This window comes from Schistocerca nitens, chromosome 8 (assembly GCF_023898315.1).
Source record: "Schistocerca nitens isolate TAMUIC-IGC-003100 chromosome 8, iqSchNite1.1, whole genome shotgun sequence".
NCBI classification, from domain to species: Eukaryota; Metazoa; Arthropoda; class Insecta; order Orthoptera; family Acrididae; genus Schistocerca; species Schistocerca nitens.
Window position 1 is genome coordinate 351,186,366 of NC_064621.1, and position 19,481 is coordinate 351,205,846.

Consider the following 19,481-nt stretch of genomic DNA (forward strand, 5'->3'; position numbering starts at 1 on the left):
TAACCTCAATTAGCTGCAACGAATCAGAGAGAGGAACGCGAGTGAAAAGAAAAACCACATCAAAAGTGACTAAAATATCAGAGTCTGATAACAAATTTGTTTCGACAAGTGCTGACTTCCACTTACTTTTTATTCAATGGTCAGCACTACGAACAGACTGATGGAGTTGCAATGGGAAGCCCGTTGTCACCTATTGTGGCCAATTTGTTTATGGAGGACGTTGAGGAACGTGCATTGGAGTCAGCGACCTTGAAACCTGCCTGTTTTTTTCAGATATGTAGACGATACTTTTGTTGTTTGGCCTCATGGTAGCGAGAATTTAAACCGGTTTTTGGAACATTTGAATTCAATCCACCCGAATATTCGGTTCACTATGAAGGTGGGAAAGAATGGATGCCTTCCCTTCCTTGATGTATTGGTCAGAAGGAAGACTGATGGTACGTTGGGACATTCTGTATATAGGAAGCCTACTCACACTGACTTGTATCTGCGAGCTGATAGTTGTCACCATCCAGCTGAGCGTGAAGGATTACTTCGCACCTTGGTTCACAGGGCCCACGTTATCTCAGACCCTGAAAGTTTGGCAGCTGAGCTATCACAAATTCAAATGGTTCAAATGGCTCTGAGCACTATGGGACTTAACTGCTGAGGTCATCAGTCCCCTAGAACTTAGAACTACTTAAACCTAACTAACCTAAGGACATCACACACATCCATGCCCGAGGCAGGATTCGAACCTGCGACCGTAGCGGTCGCGCGGCTCCAGACTGTAGCGCCTAGAACCGCTCGGCCACTCCGTCCGGCTGAGCTATCACATCTCGATGTCACCTTTCGTCAGAATGGTTATAGTGAGAGGCAGATCAAACGAGCGTTGCGCTATCAGCCTTCTGTGCAACGGGTGAGTGACGATAGCAACGCAGTGGCACCTAAGTCTACGGCCTTTTTGCCTTACGCAGGAAGCGTTTCCAGCAGGATTGACCGTATTTTGCGGAAAGATGATGTGAAATGTGTTTCTCGATCACCTTCTAAGATTAATGCCCTGTTGGCGTCCGTAAAAGATGATCTTGGTTTGCGTAAGGCTGGGGTCCATCGTATTCCTTGCAGTTGTGGCACGTCATATATTGGTCAGAAATCAGGACTGTGGAAGACCGGTGTATTGAACATAAGCGTCACACACACTTACAACAGCCGAGCAAATCCGCTGTTGCAGAACATTGCCTTGACACCGGTCATCCTATGGAATACAACAACACATAGATTCTGGCTTGCACGTCCAGCTATTGGGATAGTGTTATTAAGGAAGCTGTTGAAATCAAACTATCAAGCAACCTTATTAACAGAGATGGTGGATTTTGTTTAAATGCTGCTTGGAATCCGGCTCTGTCTCTCATCAAAATACAGAGGGACAGAATTAGTGCTACCTCACCTGTTGATTAATAGTAATTATCGATATTTCTGATGTTGGTTATCTTTGTTTGTGTTGCCACTTGTTCTGTGTGTGCTGTCTTCCTTGTTTCTCCTCTGTGAACCGAGGTATTAAATTTCCTTGCACATTTCTTCTTCCTTGCATTTGTGCCTTGAGAATAGCAGGGTGCGCTCCTGTCGACATATTGGCGGTGTTCGACGACGTCACCCAGCAGCAAACCCATAAGTTATTTGAACATTCAATCCGTCGGGAAAAGTTAAGGTCTCGAAAGCCCTCTTGACTGCTTCCTAAGGGACAATCCCCATTCCTTCCAAACTATGTAAGCATAGACCAAATGTGGCTCCAGGAAAAACAAAGCTCGCAGACATTTTGAAAAATTTCTCTTTGTTTGGATGCAAACCATGCGTAACGAAACATTTTCGTAAATACTGATGTGTTAATTTGTCGAAGTACAACTGAATGTATTTTCATAGCATCTTGAAAAGAAGAGTAACTGTTGCCGAAATAACAGATACCATAGATGAACGTGCAGCTTTTCTGGAATAAATGATTATGAATCGAACCACCCCTCAGCTGCCGACAGGTGTTGTTGATATACCTCAATGGGGACAGCTGAAAATGTGTGCCCCGACCGGGACTCGAACCCGGGATCTCTGCTTACAGGGAAGAAGCTCTATCCATCTTTTTTTATTTTTTTTTTTTTTACTCTCAATTTGTTCGTTATAGTTCGTTGCTGATGTTCGTGGCGGACGTCCTCTGACGCCCGTTGAAGTTAGTTATTGATTCATTCACTCAGTTTTTATTATTATTATTATAGAGGGCAGCTAACCCTCTGACCGAACACGCTGAGCTACCGTGCCGGCATACATCTGAGCCACCGAGGACACAGATGAATAGAGCGATTTCAGGGACTTATCCCTTGCACGCTTCTCGTGAGACCCACATTCCCAACTGTCCACTATCTACATTCGTAATGTTCGTAACAGACATTTGCCCATCCACTCATTACTCGCTCCATCTAAGGTGACGATTCCCGTAAGAGTTCGGGCAACCTGTGCTCATTCACACAGACGAAGGTCAATGGCCGGGTAGCCTTTAACTATATATGAAGACAGTAACTGTTACCGAAAGAACAGATGCCATAGAAAACCGTGCAGCTTTTCTAGAATAAATGATTATGAATCGAAACCCTCAGCTGCCGATAGGTGTTGTTGACATACCTCAATGGGGACAGCTGAAAATGTGTGACGCAAGCCCGGGATCTCCTACTTACATGGCAGACGCTCTATCCATCTGTCGGCAGCTGCGGGTTTCGATTCATAATCATTTGTTCTAGAGAAGCTGCACGGTCATCTATGGTATCTTTTCTTTAGGCAGCAGTTACTATCTTCATATATAGTTAAAGGCTACCCGGCCATTGACCTTCGTCTGTGCGAATGCGCACAGGTTTCCCGAACACTTATGGGAATCGTCACCTTAGCTGGCGCGAGTAATTAGCGGATGGGCTAATATCTATTACGAACATTACGAATGTAGATTGTGGATAGTTGGGAATGTGGGTCTCACGAGAAGCGTGCAAGGGATAAGTCCCTGCAGTCGCTCTATCCATCTGTGTCCTCGGTGGCTCAGATGGATAGAGTGTCTGCCATGTAAGCAGGAGATCCCGGGTTCGAGTCCCGGTCGGAGCACACATTTTCAGATATCCCCATTGAGGTGTATCAGCAACACCGGTAGGCAGCCGAGGGTTTCGATTCATAATCATTTATTCAAAAGAGGCAGTTTCTCATTCGTTGTGACTCAAATATGTACATGACTGAAGGCGCTGGATAAAGTTTTTAGCTTGCCTGTAGAAACAAAATTCGTATAATATTTCTTGTAACTATAAAAATTAGTAAACAAGGAAATAACATTGGAAATTCAATAACAGTTCGTGCAAATACACATGAGTTTTCATCACACTATCTTTCAAATCTAATATGCACTAATTAATACGAATAGTGTTGAAAATAATATAAATTAAAAGATGAGCGGAACTCGATCCAGCGATCCACCCATTACGGAGCTTGGACGCTAAGCACATAATCGCCGTCAGCTCTTTGTCAAAAACTTCTCTTGCGATTTTCTCGAAATCGCGTAACTAGTACGTCTTACTACTTGCACACTATGTATCCTAATGGACCATTGAAAGTGTACAAAATTTGAAGTAAATCTGTGATCCGAACGTCGTGGCCTTCCATTGTTACTTGCACAAAACCTACCGAAGATACAGGGGGGAGAAACGTAAATTAGTTACAAACTACTGCGTGAACACAATTTATTCAACATGTAAACATCACTACAGATATTCGGATTTAGGTTATGTCATGTTCGATATGACTGCCATCATTGGCGATGATGTGGCGCAGACGAATAGCGAACTTCTGCATGACCAGCTGAAGTGTCGGAACACCGTTGCTGTCGATGACCTCCTGAATGGCTGTTTTCAGCTCAGAAGTGGCTTTGGGGTTGTTGCTGCACACCTTGTCTTTAATATAGCCCCACAAAAGTGAGTCGCATATATTTAGATCCGGAGAATATGGTGGCCCATCGAGGCCCATGCCAGACCGCATTCTGGCTCTGGAGTCCCCAGAACCCCAAAGCCAGAATGCGGTCCCCAAAGTACTCCTCCAGACATCAAACCCTCACCTGCGTCGAGGGGTCGTGCTCCATCTTGCACAAACCAGAGCTTGTCGAAATCACGGTCACTTTGGATAATGAGAATCAAATCATCTTCCAAAACCTTCGCGCACTGTTCGGGAGTCAAGGAATATTACACCGATTATTCCTTGACTGGATATTGCACACCACACAGTCACCCTTTGAAGGTGAAGAGACTTCTCGATCGCGAAATGCGGATTCTCAGTCCCGCAAAGTCGCCAATTTTGCTCATTGACGAACCCATCCAAATGAAAGTGGACTTCGTCGCTAAACCAACCCATAATGTCCATACTAATTCCCATCATATCCTGCGGCCAACTGTGCAGTTTGAACGTCCTAACATAAACCGTTCAAGAGCTATGACAATTTTATTTCATATAGTTCTATAATTGTCACCCTATATTACTCGCGAGCGTAAATCTTGATAGTGCTTGTGCAGGGTCGGCTGCCCCAACATTTACGTGTAGACGAAAAGTGATTATGTGTTCGACGTTTAGAAATCAGGTGCGAAGTATTGTGGTTCAATATTTTAAATCGTGTTTCTTTTATAAAGAGAACGCCAACAGTAATTTGTGCACTCCTGCAATTTAATTTAATCTGTAGATATTGCACCCATGGGTGAGATCTTACTGCAAACTTCACTTTCTTTTGAACTGGCTGAAGTGGCCGTTGATTGAGGTAAAGTTCCTCTTTTATTACGGTTATCTTTTGTCGATATGGATTATCTCAGGGGGTTGAATTTATTTAACGGCACCATTTGAGAGACAGTTCCCCAGGTACGGTTCCCTAACCACCTGATACCCAGTTTAAATGTGCGCGACTGGGCTAAAGGGGCCCTGTGATCTATCGACTTACCGGAACACTGATATAATGAATTGATTTTTGCTATTGATTTGTGAATAAGGTGCAACTCTGGTACCTTCGCTTAAATTATATGTAACTGTTTTAAGATGTTATGGCATGCCTGGCAATTGTGTTTTTTTTCTAAAACCTAATCGTTTCTTTACACCTGTCTAAATGTGCGAAAGGCCTGTTTAGACCTGTGGTGAATGTAAATAATTCTTACATCAACTTCTGGACGAAGTTTTTCAGGGGTGAGTCTGTTAACTTCTTTCGTCAGATATTGGTTTGCTGTTCTGGTGCTGTAATTAAGTTGTTGACTGCAATATAACACTTCTAATCGGAATTTCGTCAGCTACTAATTCTGAATTAATTGAACTCTGAGGCACAGAGATCCTTTTAAGAAAAAAATATTCTGATATTTAAGGCGTCTGATTTACTTGTTAGTTATTTTAAACCTCTCAGCATTTACCTTATAAGTGTTTATAACCAAGTGTGCTCAGGTTATCAGCGCGCGCCTTGTATGAAATTATTAGTGTGAAATAAATTGTGAAACTTCATTTTGCTGAGTGTAGGCTTGGCAGCTTACCACTCCCGGATCCCCGCATCCTCACCATTTCACTCTGATACTAAACGTAATCTAAAAAATACCACAACGTTATATAAGCATGCATCTAAAAGATGTACCCCTGAAAAATCGGGTGATTCTGCTGAAAGTAACTTTGTATTTGAACCGTTGCACGATCGGCAACTCGCGCCACGTCTCCTCGAACAGAATCTTTGGCGTGAAGAGGGACGTGGCACGTTTGCCGCAAATGTCATGGAGCCCGTTTCCCAGGAGAGGCAGTCAGTGAACCAGCACGGGCAGCGCAAGTATGCAGGGCAACGGCCCAGCTGTTTGTTCTACAGGCCGTGTGACTTCCAAGTTGGCCTGGCTGAGCATCTTTCGGCCACGAGAAACGTGCACCGGAAACGGAAGTTGTAACAATCCTACCACAACAAAGGTCAAAATTTTAATAACGATTGTGGTGTTGCTCACGCTGCTAAGTACTGCATTTTCGAGCAACATCAGTCATATTATGTGGCAGGTGTCATTAGAGCACTGTTAATAGTCATTTCATGTAATAATGAAAAAAACTAGGCACTTATCTTTTTGTGTTTCCCACGCTGGTCTCGTATTACCACGGCTCAATCGTTGAAAATCTAGGTGATTATGATTCCAAGCTCGGATGCAAAGAGGCCTAGGTTTTATCCTGCTATATTCAAAAGTTTTGTAGATGCGCTTCACAAACCATTCTTGGAGATTAAACCTTTCAAAGTTAGCACAATAGTGATGTAAAAAAATAATCAGCACTCCGAATTTAAGTTACACTTCCTTTTAATTGCAATATCACGTGACACACAAGCATCACTTCACAATACAAAACATACTTGAAAACATCTTCCTACATTTTAGAAGCCAACTACAATATGCATCTTTCCAACACGACGTCCAACACCTGACTTTCTCAACGTCCGACTCTCTAACAAGTTAACAACTAACTAACTATCGCTTACGCGCCCAAAAATCAGAGTTACAAGTACGTCAAAGATCATAGTGACAAAAAAAAGAATACACATAAGAATAATACCATTGCAATATAAACATATCGATGTATCAAAAGTGAAATCAAATCTGAATGTTGTCTCAGAAATATGTTAAGTAGTAGCAGCCAATCGTTCACGTCTTCCATCCACCTATGTTTTCTGTCCCGTGCGACGGTTAAGTATTTACCGTTTCCGCCTCGTGGCGTGATTTGTAGCTGAATCTCGGTTGGCCACTGAACTTCTTTACTATCAGGTGTAAGTGGGCGTAGCGGCCTTGTCCAATTGCCCTATTATCTTTCAGCAACTTTTCACAACTGTTTCGTCTACGCTGCCAGCCTGTAATCTGGTAATTTACGTTTTTACTCGTTTTGCTTAAATATTAGTTCTCTGTTCATCAGCCTGTCATTGTATGTTTTTGTTCTCATTGGTGGCTTAGAAAAGGAGTGTGGTGAGCAGCGTATCGGGCTTGCCCTAAGTAATTTCTGATCCATTCATCCGCACCACATTTTCTGAAGCATGGTGGCTTCATGCCAAGCACCTTTAATTATTCTGGTTTCCTTTCAATGACCTCCTTTCCAGGAAAATTTGAATTATTTGTTCTATTTTAGTCAAATGCGTTCTAAAGATATTATTGACCTGCCTATTTTGAAGATTGTAGTTTTAGAACCTTTAAAGAGATTGTTATGTAACTTCAATTGATGAAATATTATCTTGCTTCTCTTAGTGACACACACAGTTTGCATACTTTTTGGAAAGAGAATAACATTTGTTGTAAATTTAAACTTTCATACTTCATATTTCCATGAATGACTTTTGGAGAGTTGAGAGCAATTATTTCAATTAACATTACAACTTGTTATTTGATCTCACTGAAATATTTGATAACATTGTTGGTCGATTATCATCAGTTGTTCTTAAATTTTTATGTAATTATTGGGTTTGTCTTAGTATGTCAAGGTCCTGTTGACCTAATTGATAAAATTATTTATTCTGAAGAGCACTAATGTTCAAATGTTCAAATGTGTGTGAAATCTTATGGGACTTAACTGCTAAGGTCATCAGTTTATAAGCTTACACACTACTTAACCTAAATTATCCTAAGGACCAACACACACACCCATGCCCGAAAGAGCACTAATAAAAATCTTAATATCAATAATGTTCAACCTTTATTTTGCCCAGTCGTTCCACTCCCAGGCAACCTTATGCCAGTAATGCGTACCAATATTCCTATGTGTAAGTTCAGATTTAATCAAAGTTTCTACCTTCATTTTCGCACAACAAGCCATCTTGAAGAAATACACCCTCTGTAAACAGATAACCTGGAAGTCATTTCACTGGACAAGGAAATGGCTAGTGTAACGGTAACCACCCAAGAATCTGATGTTTGACTCGCAGAGGAAGGACTAGTAGTCTTATGCAGCTTGCTGAGCATCCTAATCAACGTAGACAGTGATTAACTAAAAGCAGTGCGCTTCCGAAGTGTGAGTGGCAATGGGAGCCAGCATACCCGCAGACTGTGGAGAGGTGAAGTGGTGCGAGGCAGAGCAACCGCCGGCGCTCTCGCCTCCAATGGTGACCCTGGCAGGGTCGCCACCAAAGGCCGCAATGTTGCGCTGCACCCACTGCAGCGCCATCTGCTGGTCCTTGAGGCCCGCGTTTCCTGGTATCACCTCATCCTCCAAGCTTAGGAACCCTGTTGGCAGATGGTGACAGAAACTTTTTACTTAAAAGTGAAGGGAATTGTTTATTACCTCATTCGAGCTTTTTGCTGTCGAGGAGATGTCTCAAAATGCCACTACTCCTCACTTTACCACTTTGTCTCAGGACCATACCCAGAGATCCTGGATTCATCACTTGGGAACACACAACTGAACCATTCATGGTCATTGGTAATACTCTCAAGAAGATAGTCACACACGTTTCTTCAATTGTAGTTCTGTTCAACTGTGAAGTTCTTTGGCACCATTTTGGCACAAACCTTTCGCATCTTCAAATCTTCAGTCAAAATCTGATTTACAATGAAGGTGTTTAAGCTTAACAGGTCTCCTGTAATTAAATGGCTCTAAGCACTATGGGACTTGACATCTGAGGTCATCAGTCCCCTTGACTTAGAACTACTTAAACCTAACTAACCTAAGGACATCACACACATCCATGCCTGAGGCAGGATTCGAACCTGCAACCGTAGCAGCAGTGCAGTTCCGGACTGAAGCACCTAGAACCGCTGGGCAGCATCGGCCGGCTGTCCTGTAATCCTTATCGATAATGTCCGTCCAATCTCGCAAGAGCACGCACATTTTCGACGCTTTCGTCTGTTTTTGAAGTTGAAGGTCTCCCTAAACGAGTTTCATCTCAACGTATTCTCTGCCTTGCAAAAATTATTTGTGACAGCGAAAAACTTGTGGTCTTGATGAAGAATGTTCCCCATAGGCCTTATTCAACTTTTCAAAGGTCGCACTCGCGAATTTCCCAAGTTTAACAGAAAATTTGATTGCATAATGTTGCTCTAAATTCTGCTGTTCCATTTTCGTACATCAACAGTAACACAGCTTGACTAATGGTGCTCTCAAAAATCACGTGATGGCTGCATGGAGTTGAAATTCCGAGAGAGCATCTGGATGGAGCGAACACACCAGTCTACTCAAACAGAACAACACAGCGTTGGCAAATCGCTCACAGTGTTGCCGGTCTCATTACTTTTGTCAGAACTGGCACAAAGTGGTGATAACAGTGCAGTGGTGCGCATGTGCCAGTTGACTGTATGGAATCACAGCAGTAAGGTCGGTCGACTTGGAGATGTGGCACAGTAGCGCTATCGTGTTTGGACGTTCTCAAGACCACACAGTAAATAAAGCTTTTCAGCTTGTTTTTGCTTCGATGTGGACTGACCAATACATCTACAAGAAATGGTGCACCACTAGTAGCCTTTAATATGGTGTGATTTAAGTGGTCAGAAAACCATGTCAACCTACAGGAGACCAGAGACCATCAATGTCGAGTGGCTTCAAACCCGGCAGGAATTGGTGCTCTCAGAGATCACAGGTCAATTTCAGTCAGTTTACAGGTGGACATCGTGAAGGAAATTGCATGCAGTCCACATCTGGACTGAAATACCTCGAAAAACTCCAGTACTCAACAATGAATAAACTCAAAAGCAGCTGAGTGGAGGCATGTAGTGTGGGCTAACAAGTAGCGGCCGGCCGGTGTGGCCGAGCGGTCCTAGGCGCTTCAGTCTGGAACCGCGCGACCGCTACGGTCGCAGGTTCGAATCTTTCCTCGGGCATGGATGTGTGTGATGTCCTTACGTTGGTTAGGTTTAAGTAGTTCTAAGTTCTAGGGGACTTATGACCTCAGATGTTAAGTCCCATAGTGCTCAGAGCCATTTGAGGCAATTTTTTTTGAACAAGTAGCGACTTCGCTCCTTTTGAAATGTTGTGAGGCGTCGAGTGCACCGACAGACTGATAAGACAATTTACCAGAGTGTGTAGAAAATGTAGTTCAAGCCAGCCGCTTTTTTGGGAGTGTTTTTTCTGACCATGGCTTGAGTTTACTCATTTATGTTACCATGAAAGTCAATAATCAGAATGTTTATTGCAACTTTTTCGATGACCAAGTGCTGCCCTTTCTTCTGCATCTTCATTATGAGAATGCTCGGGGCTCTCCATCTTCCGGTATGACAACCGTGTGAAGTAGGTTTCGCGCTTATGCTTCCAGGTTATGGAACATTCGAGAACACTACAGCAATTTGACTGACCCACTAACTCATCCAGTATTAGTCCCATAGAAAAGATTGAAAAATGTGTGATGTTATAAAAGGAATTACTCATATTATTAAAGCACTCCGTCATCAGGCCACAAGTGGCCCATCGGGACCATCCGACCGCCGTGTCATTCTCAGATGAGGATGCAGGTAGGAGGGGCATGTGGTCAGCACACCGCTCTCCCGGCCGTTACGATGGTTCTCTTATACCGGGGCCGCTACTACTCGGTCGAGTAGCTCCTCAATTGGCATCACGAGGCAGAGTGCACCCCGAAAAATGGCAACAGCGCATGGTGGCCCGGATGGTCACCCATCCAAGTGTCGGCCACACCAGACAGCGCTTAACTTCGGTGATCTGACGGGAACCGGTGTATCCACTGCGGCAAGGCCGTTGCCCTCATATTATTAAGGGAGAATAAAATTTAATTGGGATTGGAATTTAATAGTAGCAACAGGAAGAGAAGGAAAAATAGTAGACTGGAGAAACAGTAGTGGATTGATGGCAAAGAAATGGAACAGGAAGCGCAGGAAGCTGGTGGTGGTAGGTTCCTATGGGACCAAACTGTTCAGGTCATCGGTCCCCAGTAGGTTTACACACTACTTAATCTAACTTAAATAACTTACGCTAAGGACAACACACACACCCATGCCCAAGGGAGGAGTCGAACCTCTGATGGGGAGGGGGGGGGGGGAGGGGGAACCACGCGAACTGTGGCAAGACGCCTAGACCGCGCGGCTATCTCATGTGGCAGCACAGGAAGGAGTTTTGAACAGAGTGTAATTTAATCATCGCTGTCACTTGGTTAAAGAATCGTGAAAGATGGCTCTATACGTGGAAGAGGCCAGGAAACATGGAAGGTTTTAGACTGCTTATACAGGGTGTTACAAAAAGGTACGGCCAAACTTTCAGGAAACATTCCTCACAAACAAATAAAGAAAGGATGTTATGTGGACATGTGTCCGGAAACGCTTAATTTCCATGTTAGAGCTCATTTTAGTTTCGTCCACCTACGCTCAATGGAGCACGTTATCATGATTTCATACGGGATACTCTACCTGTGCTGCTAGAACATGTGCCTTTACAAGTACGACACAACATGTGGTTCATGCACGATGGAGCTCCTGCACATTTCAGTCGAAGTGTTCGTACGCTTCTCAACAACAGATTCGGTGGCCGATGAATTGGTAGAGGCGGACCAATTCCATGGCCTCCACGCTCTCCTGACCTCAACCCTCTTGACTTTCATTTATGGGGGCATTTGAAAGCTCTTGTCTACGCAACCCCGGTACCAAATGTAGAGACTCTTCGCTCGTATTGTGGACGGCTGTGATACAATACGCCATTCTCCAGGGCTGCATCAGCGCGTCAGGGATTCCATGCGACTGAGGGTGCATGCATGTATCCTCGCTAACGGAGGACATTTTGAACATTTCCTGTAACAAAGTGTTTGAAGTCACGCTGGTACGTTCTGTTGCATTGTGTTTCCATTCCATGATTAATGTGATTTGAAGAGAAGTAATAAAATGAGGTCTAACATGGAAACTAAGCGTTTCCGGACACATGTCCACATATCATATTTTCTTTCCTTGTGTGTGAGGAATGTTTGCTGAAAGTTTGGCCGTACCTTTTTGTAACACCCTGTATAATGTTAAGGTAGAGATCCCAGAACAAGATAGCCGGCCGGTGTGGCCGTGCGGTTCTAGGCGCTGCAGTCTGGAACCGCGTGACCGCTACGGTCACAGGTTCGAATCCTGCCTCGGGCATGGATGTGTGTGATGTCCCTAGGTCAGTTAGGTTTAAGTAGTTCTAAGTTCTAGGGGACTGATGACCGCAGCAGTTAAGTCCCATAGTGCTCAGAGCCATTTTTGAACCAGAACAAGATTTGAAACAGTAAGACGTTTCCAATGGTAAAGGTGAACTCGGACATAATTTATTGGTTTTGAGCTGTACATTACTAGTAAAGAGTTTGTAAAAAGGTAGGAAATCAAGAAGATCTAACCTGGGTAAGTTTCTTTTTACTTATTTATTGGACTTTGGTTGCATGCAAACAGTCAGTCCAAACACAGTGTCTTAAAAAGATAAAAAGCTGTAGGTCCTTGGTGAATGATATAGAAACCGAAAATACAATGTCATGGACAGTTCTAGCATAATAATACAGGCAGAAATACTTCGGCCCCTTGCGACGACAGTCAGATTTCAAACACACAAAAACACCAGTACACCTCACGCTTATACACGACTCGTGCCCAAGCTTTATAGTTACAGTTTAATTTACACTTTTAAAACCTGATCCATCGGTACTTTTTTATTTTTTGACTCATCAGTCTTCTAACTGGTTTGATGCGGTCCACCATAAATTTCTCTCCTGTGTAGCACTTGCAACCTACGCCCTCAATTACTTGCTGGATGTATTCCAATCTCTGATTTCCTCTACAATTTTTAACCTCTACATCTCTGTCTAGTAACACGGAAGTTATTCCCTGATATCTTAACAGATATTCTACCATCCTGTCCCTTCATCGTGTCACTGTTTTCCACACATTCCTTTCCCCACCGATTCTCCAGAGAATCTCCTCATTCCTTATCTTAACAGTCCACCTAATTTTCAACATTTTTCTGTAGCATCACACCTCAAATGCTTCGGTTCTCTTTTGCTAGGGTTTTCCCACAGTCCATGTTTCACTATCATGCAGTGCTGTGCTCCAAACGCACATTCTCAGAAATCTCTTCCTCAAATTAATGCCTATGTTTGACGTCAGTAGACTTCGCTTGGCCAGGAATGCCCTTTTTGTCAGTGCTAGTTTGCATTTTTATGTCCTCCATGCTCCGTCCGTCATGGGTTATTTTGCTCCCCAGATAGCAGAATTCCTTAATTTCATCTATTTCGTGATCACCAATCCTGATGTTAAACTTCTCGCTGTTCTCATTTCTCCTGCTTCTCATTATTTTCGTCTTTCTTCGATTCTTTCTTCGATTTAACCACAATCCATATTCTGCGCTCATTAGGCTGTTCATTCCATTCAGCAGATACTGTAAGTCTTCTTCATTTCCACTGACCAATGTCATAAGGGAATCTCACCATTGATATTCTTTCATCCTGCAGTTTAATACCACACTTGAACATTCTTCTATTTCCGTCATTACTTCTTTGATGTAAATACTGAATACACTCCTGGAAATTGAAATAAGAACACCGTGAATTCATTGTCCCAGGAAGGGGAAACTTTATTGACACATTCCTGGTGTGCAGGGAGGAGACCCCCAAGAGGGATCATTGCCGACAAAATTTTATTTAAATAAATTTTTCAATGCATAATGTTCGGCCGTAGCCGGCTTGGGCATACTGTGGTGGAAGGTGCTGGCCGGAAGACCATGGTCGGCACATTCCTGCCACGTGCTCCTCGGTCAGACTCAGGTCCCACGGGTTGGTTGCGCTGACGGGGGCACGCTACTAGCAAGGCACGTTGGCGGAATCAATCCTCCAATCAGAGACTAATCGTGTGATCACGTGGGGACGCGGCCGGGAGCGGCGAGGGCGGCTTGGAAACAGCTCCGCGCTCTCTTAGCTTCTGACCTCGGCCCCGAGTAGTCGCTCCTCTAGTCTCTGCCTCTCTGATGAGCAGACGGCAACCCCTCTTGGGGCTGCTCAGCCCTACGTAGGCACCACTGTACCATCATTACAAGAATAAACTGGGTCCATTCCACTCAATTAACTTTCATTTTACAACGCCCTCCGCTCCTGACTTCTATCCTGACGAATAAATGGTGTCAGAAGTGGGATGCGACCCACCTTACGGTTGTAAAATCAACTCATCAGTTATGAGTACTACGAAGAGGCCGAATCTGAGCAATTAAGGGAAACTAGACCGAACGTGGCGAGGCTGCAGCGCGCCATGCGCGTGCCAGCCGGTCGCCTGCGTTGCAGAATGTGCGTGGCCGCGCACTAGCGCGCCACAAGCGTGACGCAGTTCGCCGCCGGACGCGAGCCGAGGAGGGTCCGCGATGCAGTCACGCTCGCCGACGCCGCCGCCGCCGCCGCTGCTGTCCGTAGCTGCCACGGGTCACCGCCTGCGCCAGGGTCCGGGGTGCGGCCCTCGCGCCGCCCCGCCGTCGCAGCTGTCCGTGCTGTCGCCCGCCGCCTGCTGCGCCCACGCGTGATCAACGCGCCTGCCGCCGCTCGTCGACACCGCCGCCGTCCGTCGTCTGCACGCCACCAAATAATGTAAGTCGCTCGCGACGCTACGGTGGTGTAGATGCCCATACTATTGTAACATGCCGATCACCAGGCAGCAATCGGAGGCAGGAGCAGCCGGAGCGGATGAAGATCCCCTCTTGGCGCTGCAGTCCCAGGTAAACCACTTAATTCTAACTAACGCGGAGCTTAAGCAACAGCTAGATGATCTTAAAATGGCTTCTCCGCAATCTAATGTTGCTAAGCCAGTGCTAGTTGAAGAACAGCCGAAGCAGGTGATTCCACCACTGACTAGTGCAGAATCACCTGTGGCAGTAGCCACCTCTACTTTGGTGCAGAGCTTCCCAGCAGTAGCGTTTATTCCGGCGTTCGCTGGAAAGCCGCACGAGGATATTCAAACGCTTGTGCAGAATATCCAGGACATCGGAAAGCTTTGCGGTTGGCCAGATGAATTTCTCTTGAGCGTGATGAAAATGAAACTCACCGGCGAAGCGCGGAACTACGTGCAGTTGGTCGAGAGCTTGAAAAATGCCCCTACCTTCCAGTCCCTTGCAACAGGGTTGATTGAAAGGTATACAGACAAACGTGGTACTAGTTACTATCGCGACTTGCTTTCCACCCTTAAGCAAAAAACGGGTGAAGATTTAGAAGCATTCGCGGACAGGATTAGAAGCGTCGCATGTCACACGTACGCACTAAGTGCCAATTCTGCTCGTAACGAGGTTCTGTTGGAAGAATCAGAATGTCGTGCGATAGACGTGTTTATTCGTGGCATAAACCCTCAAATAGGGGGCGAAATCAAGGTAGCTTCCCCCCGCACCTTACACGAAGCCGTGCGATTAGCACTCTTGAGAGAGGAGGCGAGCCGATTTGTGGCCGTCTCCGCGCGGCAAAGCGAGCCCCGACGTGTCTTTTCGAACGATACTAAGTGTGGGCGCTGTAATAGACAAGGACATGTGGCAGAGCAATGTCGCGTGCCATATTGTCATCAGTGCAGGAACATGGGTCACCAAAGCGTGCATTGTCCAAATAGTAGGCCACAACCGCCTGCAAATTCCAGGCGAAATGCAAACCAACCACAGAATTCGGGAAACGGCCGCGGGGCAGGAAGTGCCACCCCTCCCGGCCCCCGTTAAAAATAGTGACCCCCCTAGTTGATAAGGGAATCACACAGGTGGCAAGCGTGGTTGTCGATGGTGTTAGAGGCCGCAAACCAATACGCGTGCTAATTGACACAGGCGCACAGATCAGCTTGGCATTTTTATCGAAGAGAGATAAAAGAACATTGCAACCGCCGCGGTACCATATCAGTGGTATTGGTCCCGGCATAGTGAAACCTGATGGCAGCTGTTGCGTTGAATTCATGTTGGACTCCACAGAATATGCTTTTACGATGGAGGTTGTACGGAACAGGCGCACGGATTACGACATCATCCTGGGAAGTGACTTTCTGCGTCATTTCCAGGGGGTTATTGACTATAGGTTAAATACCGTCCAATTCGGCGACAACGTGCACCGTTTTGGACGTGACTGCACGTTGCGGGCGAGCGGAGCTGGGAAAAAAGGATCCGTTTCCCAAGTTTCGGAGTCTCCCGTAACGATGCTAAAAGCCGATAATCCCGTGGAGATACCAGAAGGCACAGGAAAGATCCTTTGGGTGCCTGTCGGGATACGTGAATCCGAAGAGGTTCATTTCTTGGTAGATCCACTCTGCCAGAATGATACTCTTGACCAGATGCAGGTCCACGTAAAACGTAGCCTGTGCAAAGCACAGCAAGTTCAGAAAGAAAATTGCGTACCCGTGTGTTTAGACAATTTTAGTCACAAGCAAGCTTTAATACCGCGTGGTACAGTATTAGCCAGCTTACAGGTTATCACAGAAGATGAGTTGTCAAAGAGAACCCCTTCTCTGAAAAAGAAAAAGACTGCTGCCGCCTCTCAACACCTTTTGACAATCACGTCACATCTGACAGATAAGTTTAAAGCTAAGCTTAGTCACCTCCCATTGCATGAACAAAAGCTAATAAATGAAGTGTTGAATGAGTATTCATGGTTGTTTGAGGACAGGAAATATTTACCAGCAACAGATCTAATCCAACATGAGATTCCAACCGGAAATGCTAGGCCAATAGCTCAAAAAGGGTACCGAATTCCCTACCATCTTCAGTCAGTGGTAGAGGAAACTGTACAACAGCAACTAGAAGCAGGAATAATACAACCCTCTTCTAGTGCGTGGTCTAGCCCCATTGTAGTCGTTCCAAAGAAATCTATAGACGGAGAAAAATCCTATCGCCTCTGTGTAGACATGCGAGCAGTAAACAAAGTTACTACTCCAGATCATTATCCATTACCCCGGATCGATGAAACACTCGATCGTCTGGGCAATTGCCGGTACTTCACAACATTAGACATGCGCAGTGGGTATCATCAAATTCCAATTGCTCCTCAAGATCGACCTAAGACAGCTTTTGTAGTTCCTGGTGGTTTATATGAATTCTTAAGGATGCCTTTCGGGCTTCGCAACGCGCCAGCAACCTTTCAGCGATTTGCAGATCTGCTATTACGTGGGTTGAAACCTACTATGTGCCTTGTGTATCTTGATGATATAATTATATTTTCAAAATCCATTGCTGAACATGCTGAACATCTACGCAGTGTACTGTTGCGCTTGCAAAATGCTAATTTAAGCTTAAAATTAGAAAAATGTTCTTTTGCTCAATCACAAGTGCAGTATTTAGGTCATGTCATCAGTTCCAGCGGAGTCAAACCAGATCCACGATTAACTGAAGCAGTAGACACTTTTCCTATTCCAACAAATTTAAAGGAATTACAATCCTTCCTTGGCCTTGCAAATTATTACCGCCGTTTTGTTAAATATTATGCTACTATTACCAAACCACTTACTAAATTGTTGAAAAAGGATACTCCTTTTGTTTGGATGGATGAATGTTCGACCGCCTTTCAAACAGTGAAAACTATTTTAACTAGATCACCTCTACTTGTTTACCCAGACTTCGCTGAACCTTTTATTTTATCTTGTGACGCATCTGATTTTGCTGTAGGATGTGTCCTAAGCCAAGTGCAAGATGGTGAGGAAAAACCTGTTGGGTATGCCTCTCGTCAACTGAATAAAGCAGAAACTAATTACAGTACTACAGAAAAGGAATTGCTTGCCCTTCTTTTTGGAATTAATTATTTTAGATGTTACCTTTATGGTCGCAAGTTTACAGTTCTTACCGATCACTCTGCTCTGCAGTGGTTATTGAATCTTAAAGACCCTAGCAGCAAACTTATGCGCTGGGCCATGAAACTGTCAGAATATGATTTTGAAGTTCGGCACAAGCCTGGTCGGTTGCATCAAAATGCTGATGCGTTAAGTAGAAAAGTGCGTGTCATTGAATCAGATGAGGTATCAATTGAAGAGTTAAAAGAAGCACAGCAGGTGGACGTTCAGTGTCAAAGATACGCCACCTTGCCAGAATTTGAAGTAATAGACGACCTTTTGTATCGAAGAACTCCCCATGGAAATCGGTTGGTAATACCCGAATGCTTGCAGCAACGTATAATACTGCAATGCCATGATACAATCCAAGCATGTCACAGCGGAAAACGCGCTACGAACGCTCGAATTGCGACACGTTATTGGTGGCAATACCGACAACGTGACGTGGACAGGTATGTAAGATCTTGCCTGCCGTGTGCACAACGAGCACAAAATAGGCATCCGCGAGTGCCGCTGCAAACACTCCCTCAGGCATCTTCACCCTTCGAAATTCTTGCTTTAGATTTCCAAGGTCCTTTTCCACAGTCGCAACAAGGTAACAAATACATTTTGTCTGTTATTGATCACTTTTCACGTTATCTAATTTTGGTTCCCCTCCCCGACATGACAGCTGAAACTGTGGCGAGAGAGTTTGTAAATCGTGTGATACTACCTTTTGGAAGTCCTGATGCCATTTTAACGGATCAAGGAACCAACTTCATGTCTGCTTTATTTGTACAAGTTTGTAAATTATTAAGAATCAAAAAATGGCGTACAACTCCCTTCCATCCTAAAGCCAACGGTCGCGTTGAACGCGTACACCGTACAATTTGTAAAATGTTATCCTATTATGTTGCAAAAACGCACGCTGATTGGGACAGATATGTACCGTATATTTCTTCTGCATACAACACCCGAATACATGAATCCACGGGGTATACCCCTTACGAAGCTGTGTTTGGACGGCCGATGAATTCGCCGTTCGAAATAGACAAATTACCTCAAGGTGTAGAAATAAAGGAAGTAAAAGGTTTAGCCCGCCGGCTAAAAGCGATCTGGTACAAGGTAAAGAGGAATAATATCAAAGCTACTAATAAACAGTTGCACAGGCAGAACAAAAATGCTGTTTTACCGACTTATCAAACAGGTGATTTAGTGTTACTACGAAACCCGGCAATCAAAAAGGGACGAACTAAAAAGTTCTCTCCCCGCTTTGAAGGCCCGTATCGGATTGTACGGTTGACCTCACCAGTCAATGCAGAACTGCAATTAACCGATCGTACGGTGATAGTGCACTTTGACCGCCTGCAACCTTACCACGGTAGGGCTGTGTCACCACAACAGGTCGCAGACCCCGATCCGCCTGTGTCACCTCCACCTCAAGTAGAACAAAGACGAAAGAAAAAACGGAGGAGATTACCTCCACAGGGTTGTAGATACCCTTTGCGGAATCGACACCCTTATGGGTTGAGGTCGCGTGATTAATCACGCCTAATTAGAGTTTTATGTTATGTTCTATTGCAGCTTAGTTTAAGTCATTTTCTCCAGGGACTTGGAAGCAAGAGGTGCCTGGCCACCACGGAGTTCCCAGCCATTCTCAATTGTCAATGTCCAGTCCTGTCACGTATTTTTTAGCTCATTTTTATATGTATGATTATGTTTTATGTTTTGCAAGCAATGCCACGCATTAGACGTCACGCAACTGACTTGCCT

General features: G+C 44.7%; 1 protein-coding gene and 1 pseudogene across 1 annotated transcript in view; both read right to left on the reverse strand.

Annotated features, from left to right (window-relative positions):
• The window catches only part of LOC126198498 (venom carboxylesterase-6-like), a 109,365-nt gene that overhangs the window by 48,762 nt on the left and 41,122 nt on the right, over nt 1-19,481 (reverse strand). Inside the window, exon 4 of the mRNA XM_049934872.1 lies at nt 8,061-8,246. Coding sequence (XP_049790829.1) covers nt 8,061-8,246 — 186 coding nt within the window. The remainder of the gene's footprint in view (nt 1-8,060; nt 8,247-19,481) is intronic.
• LOC126200040 (5S ribosomal RNA) lies at nt 10,592-10,709 on the reverse strand (annotated as a pseudogene).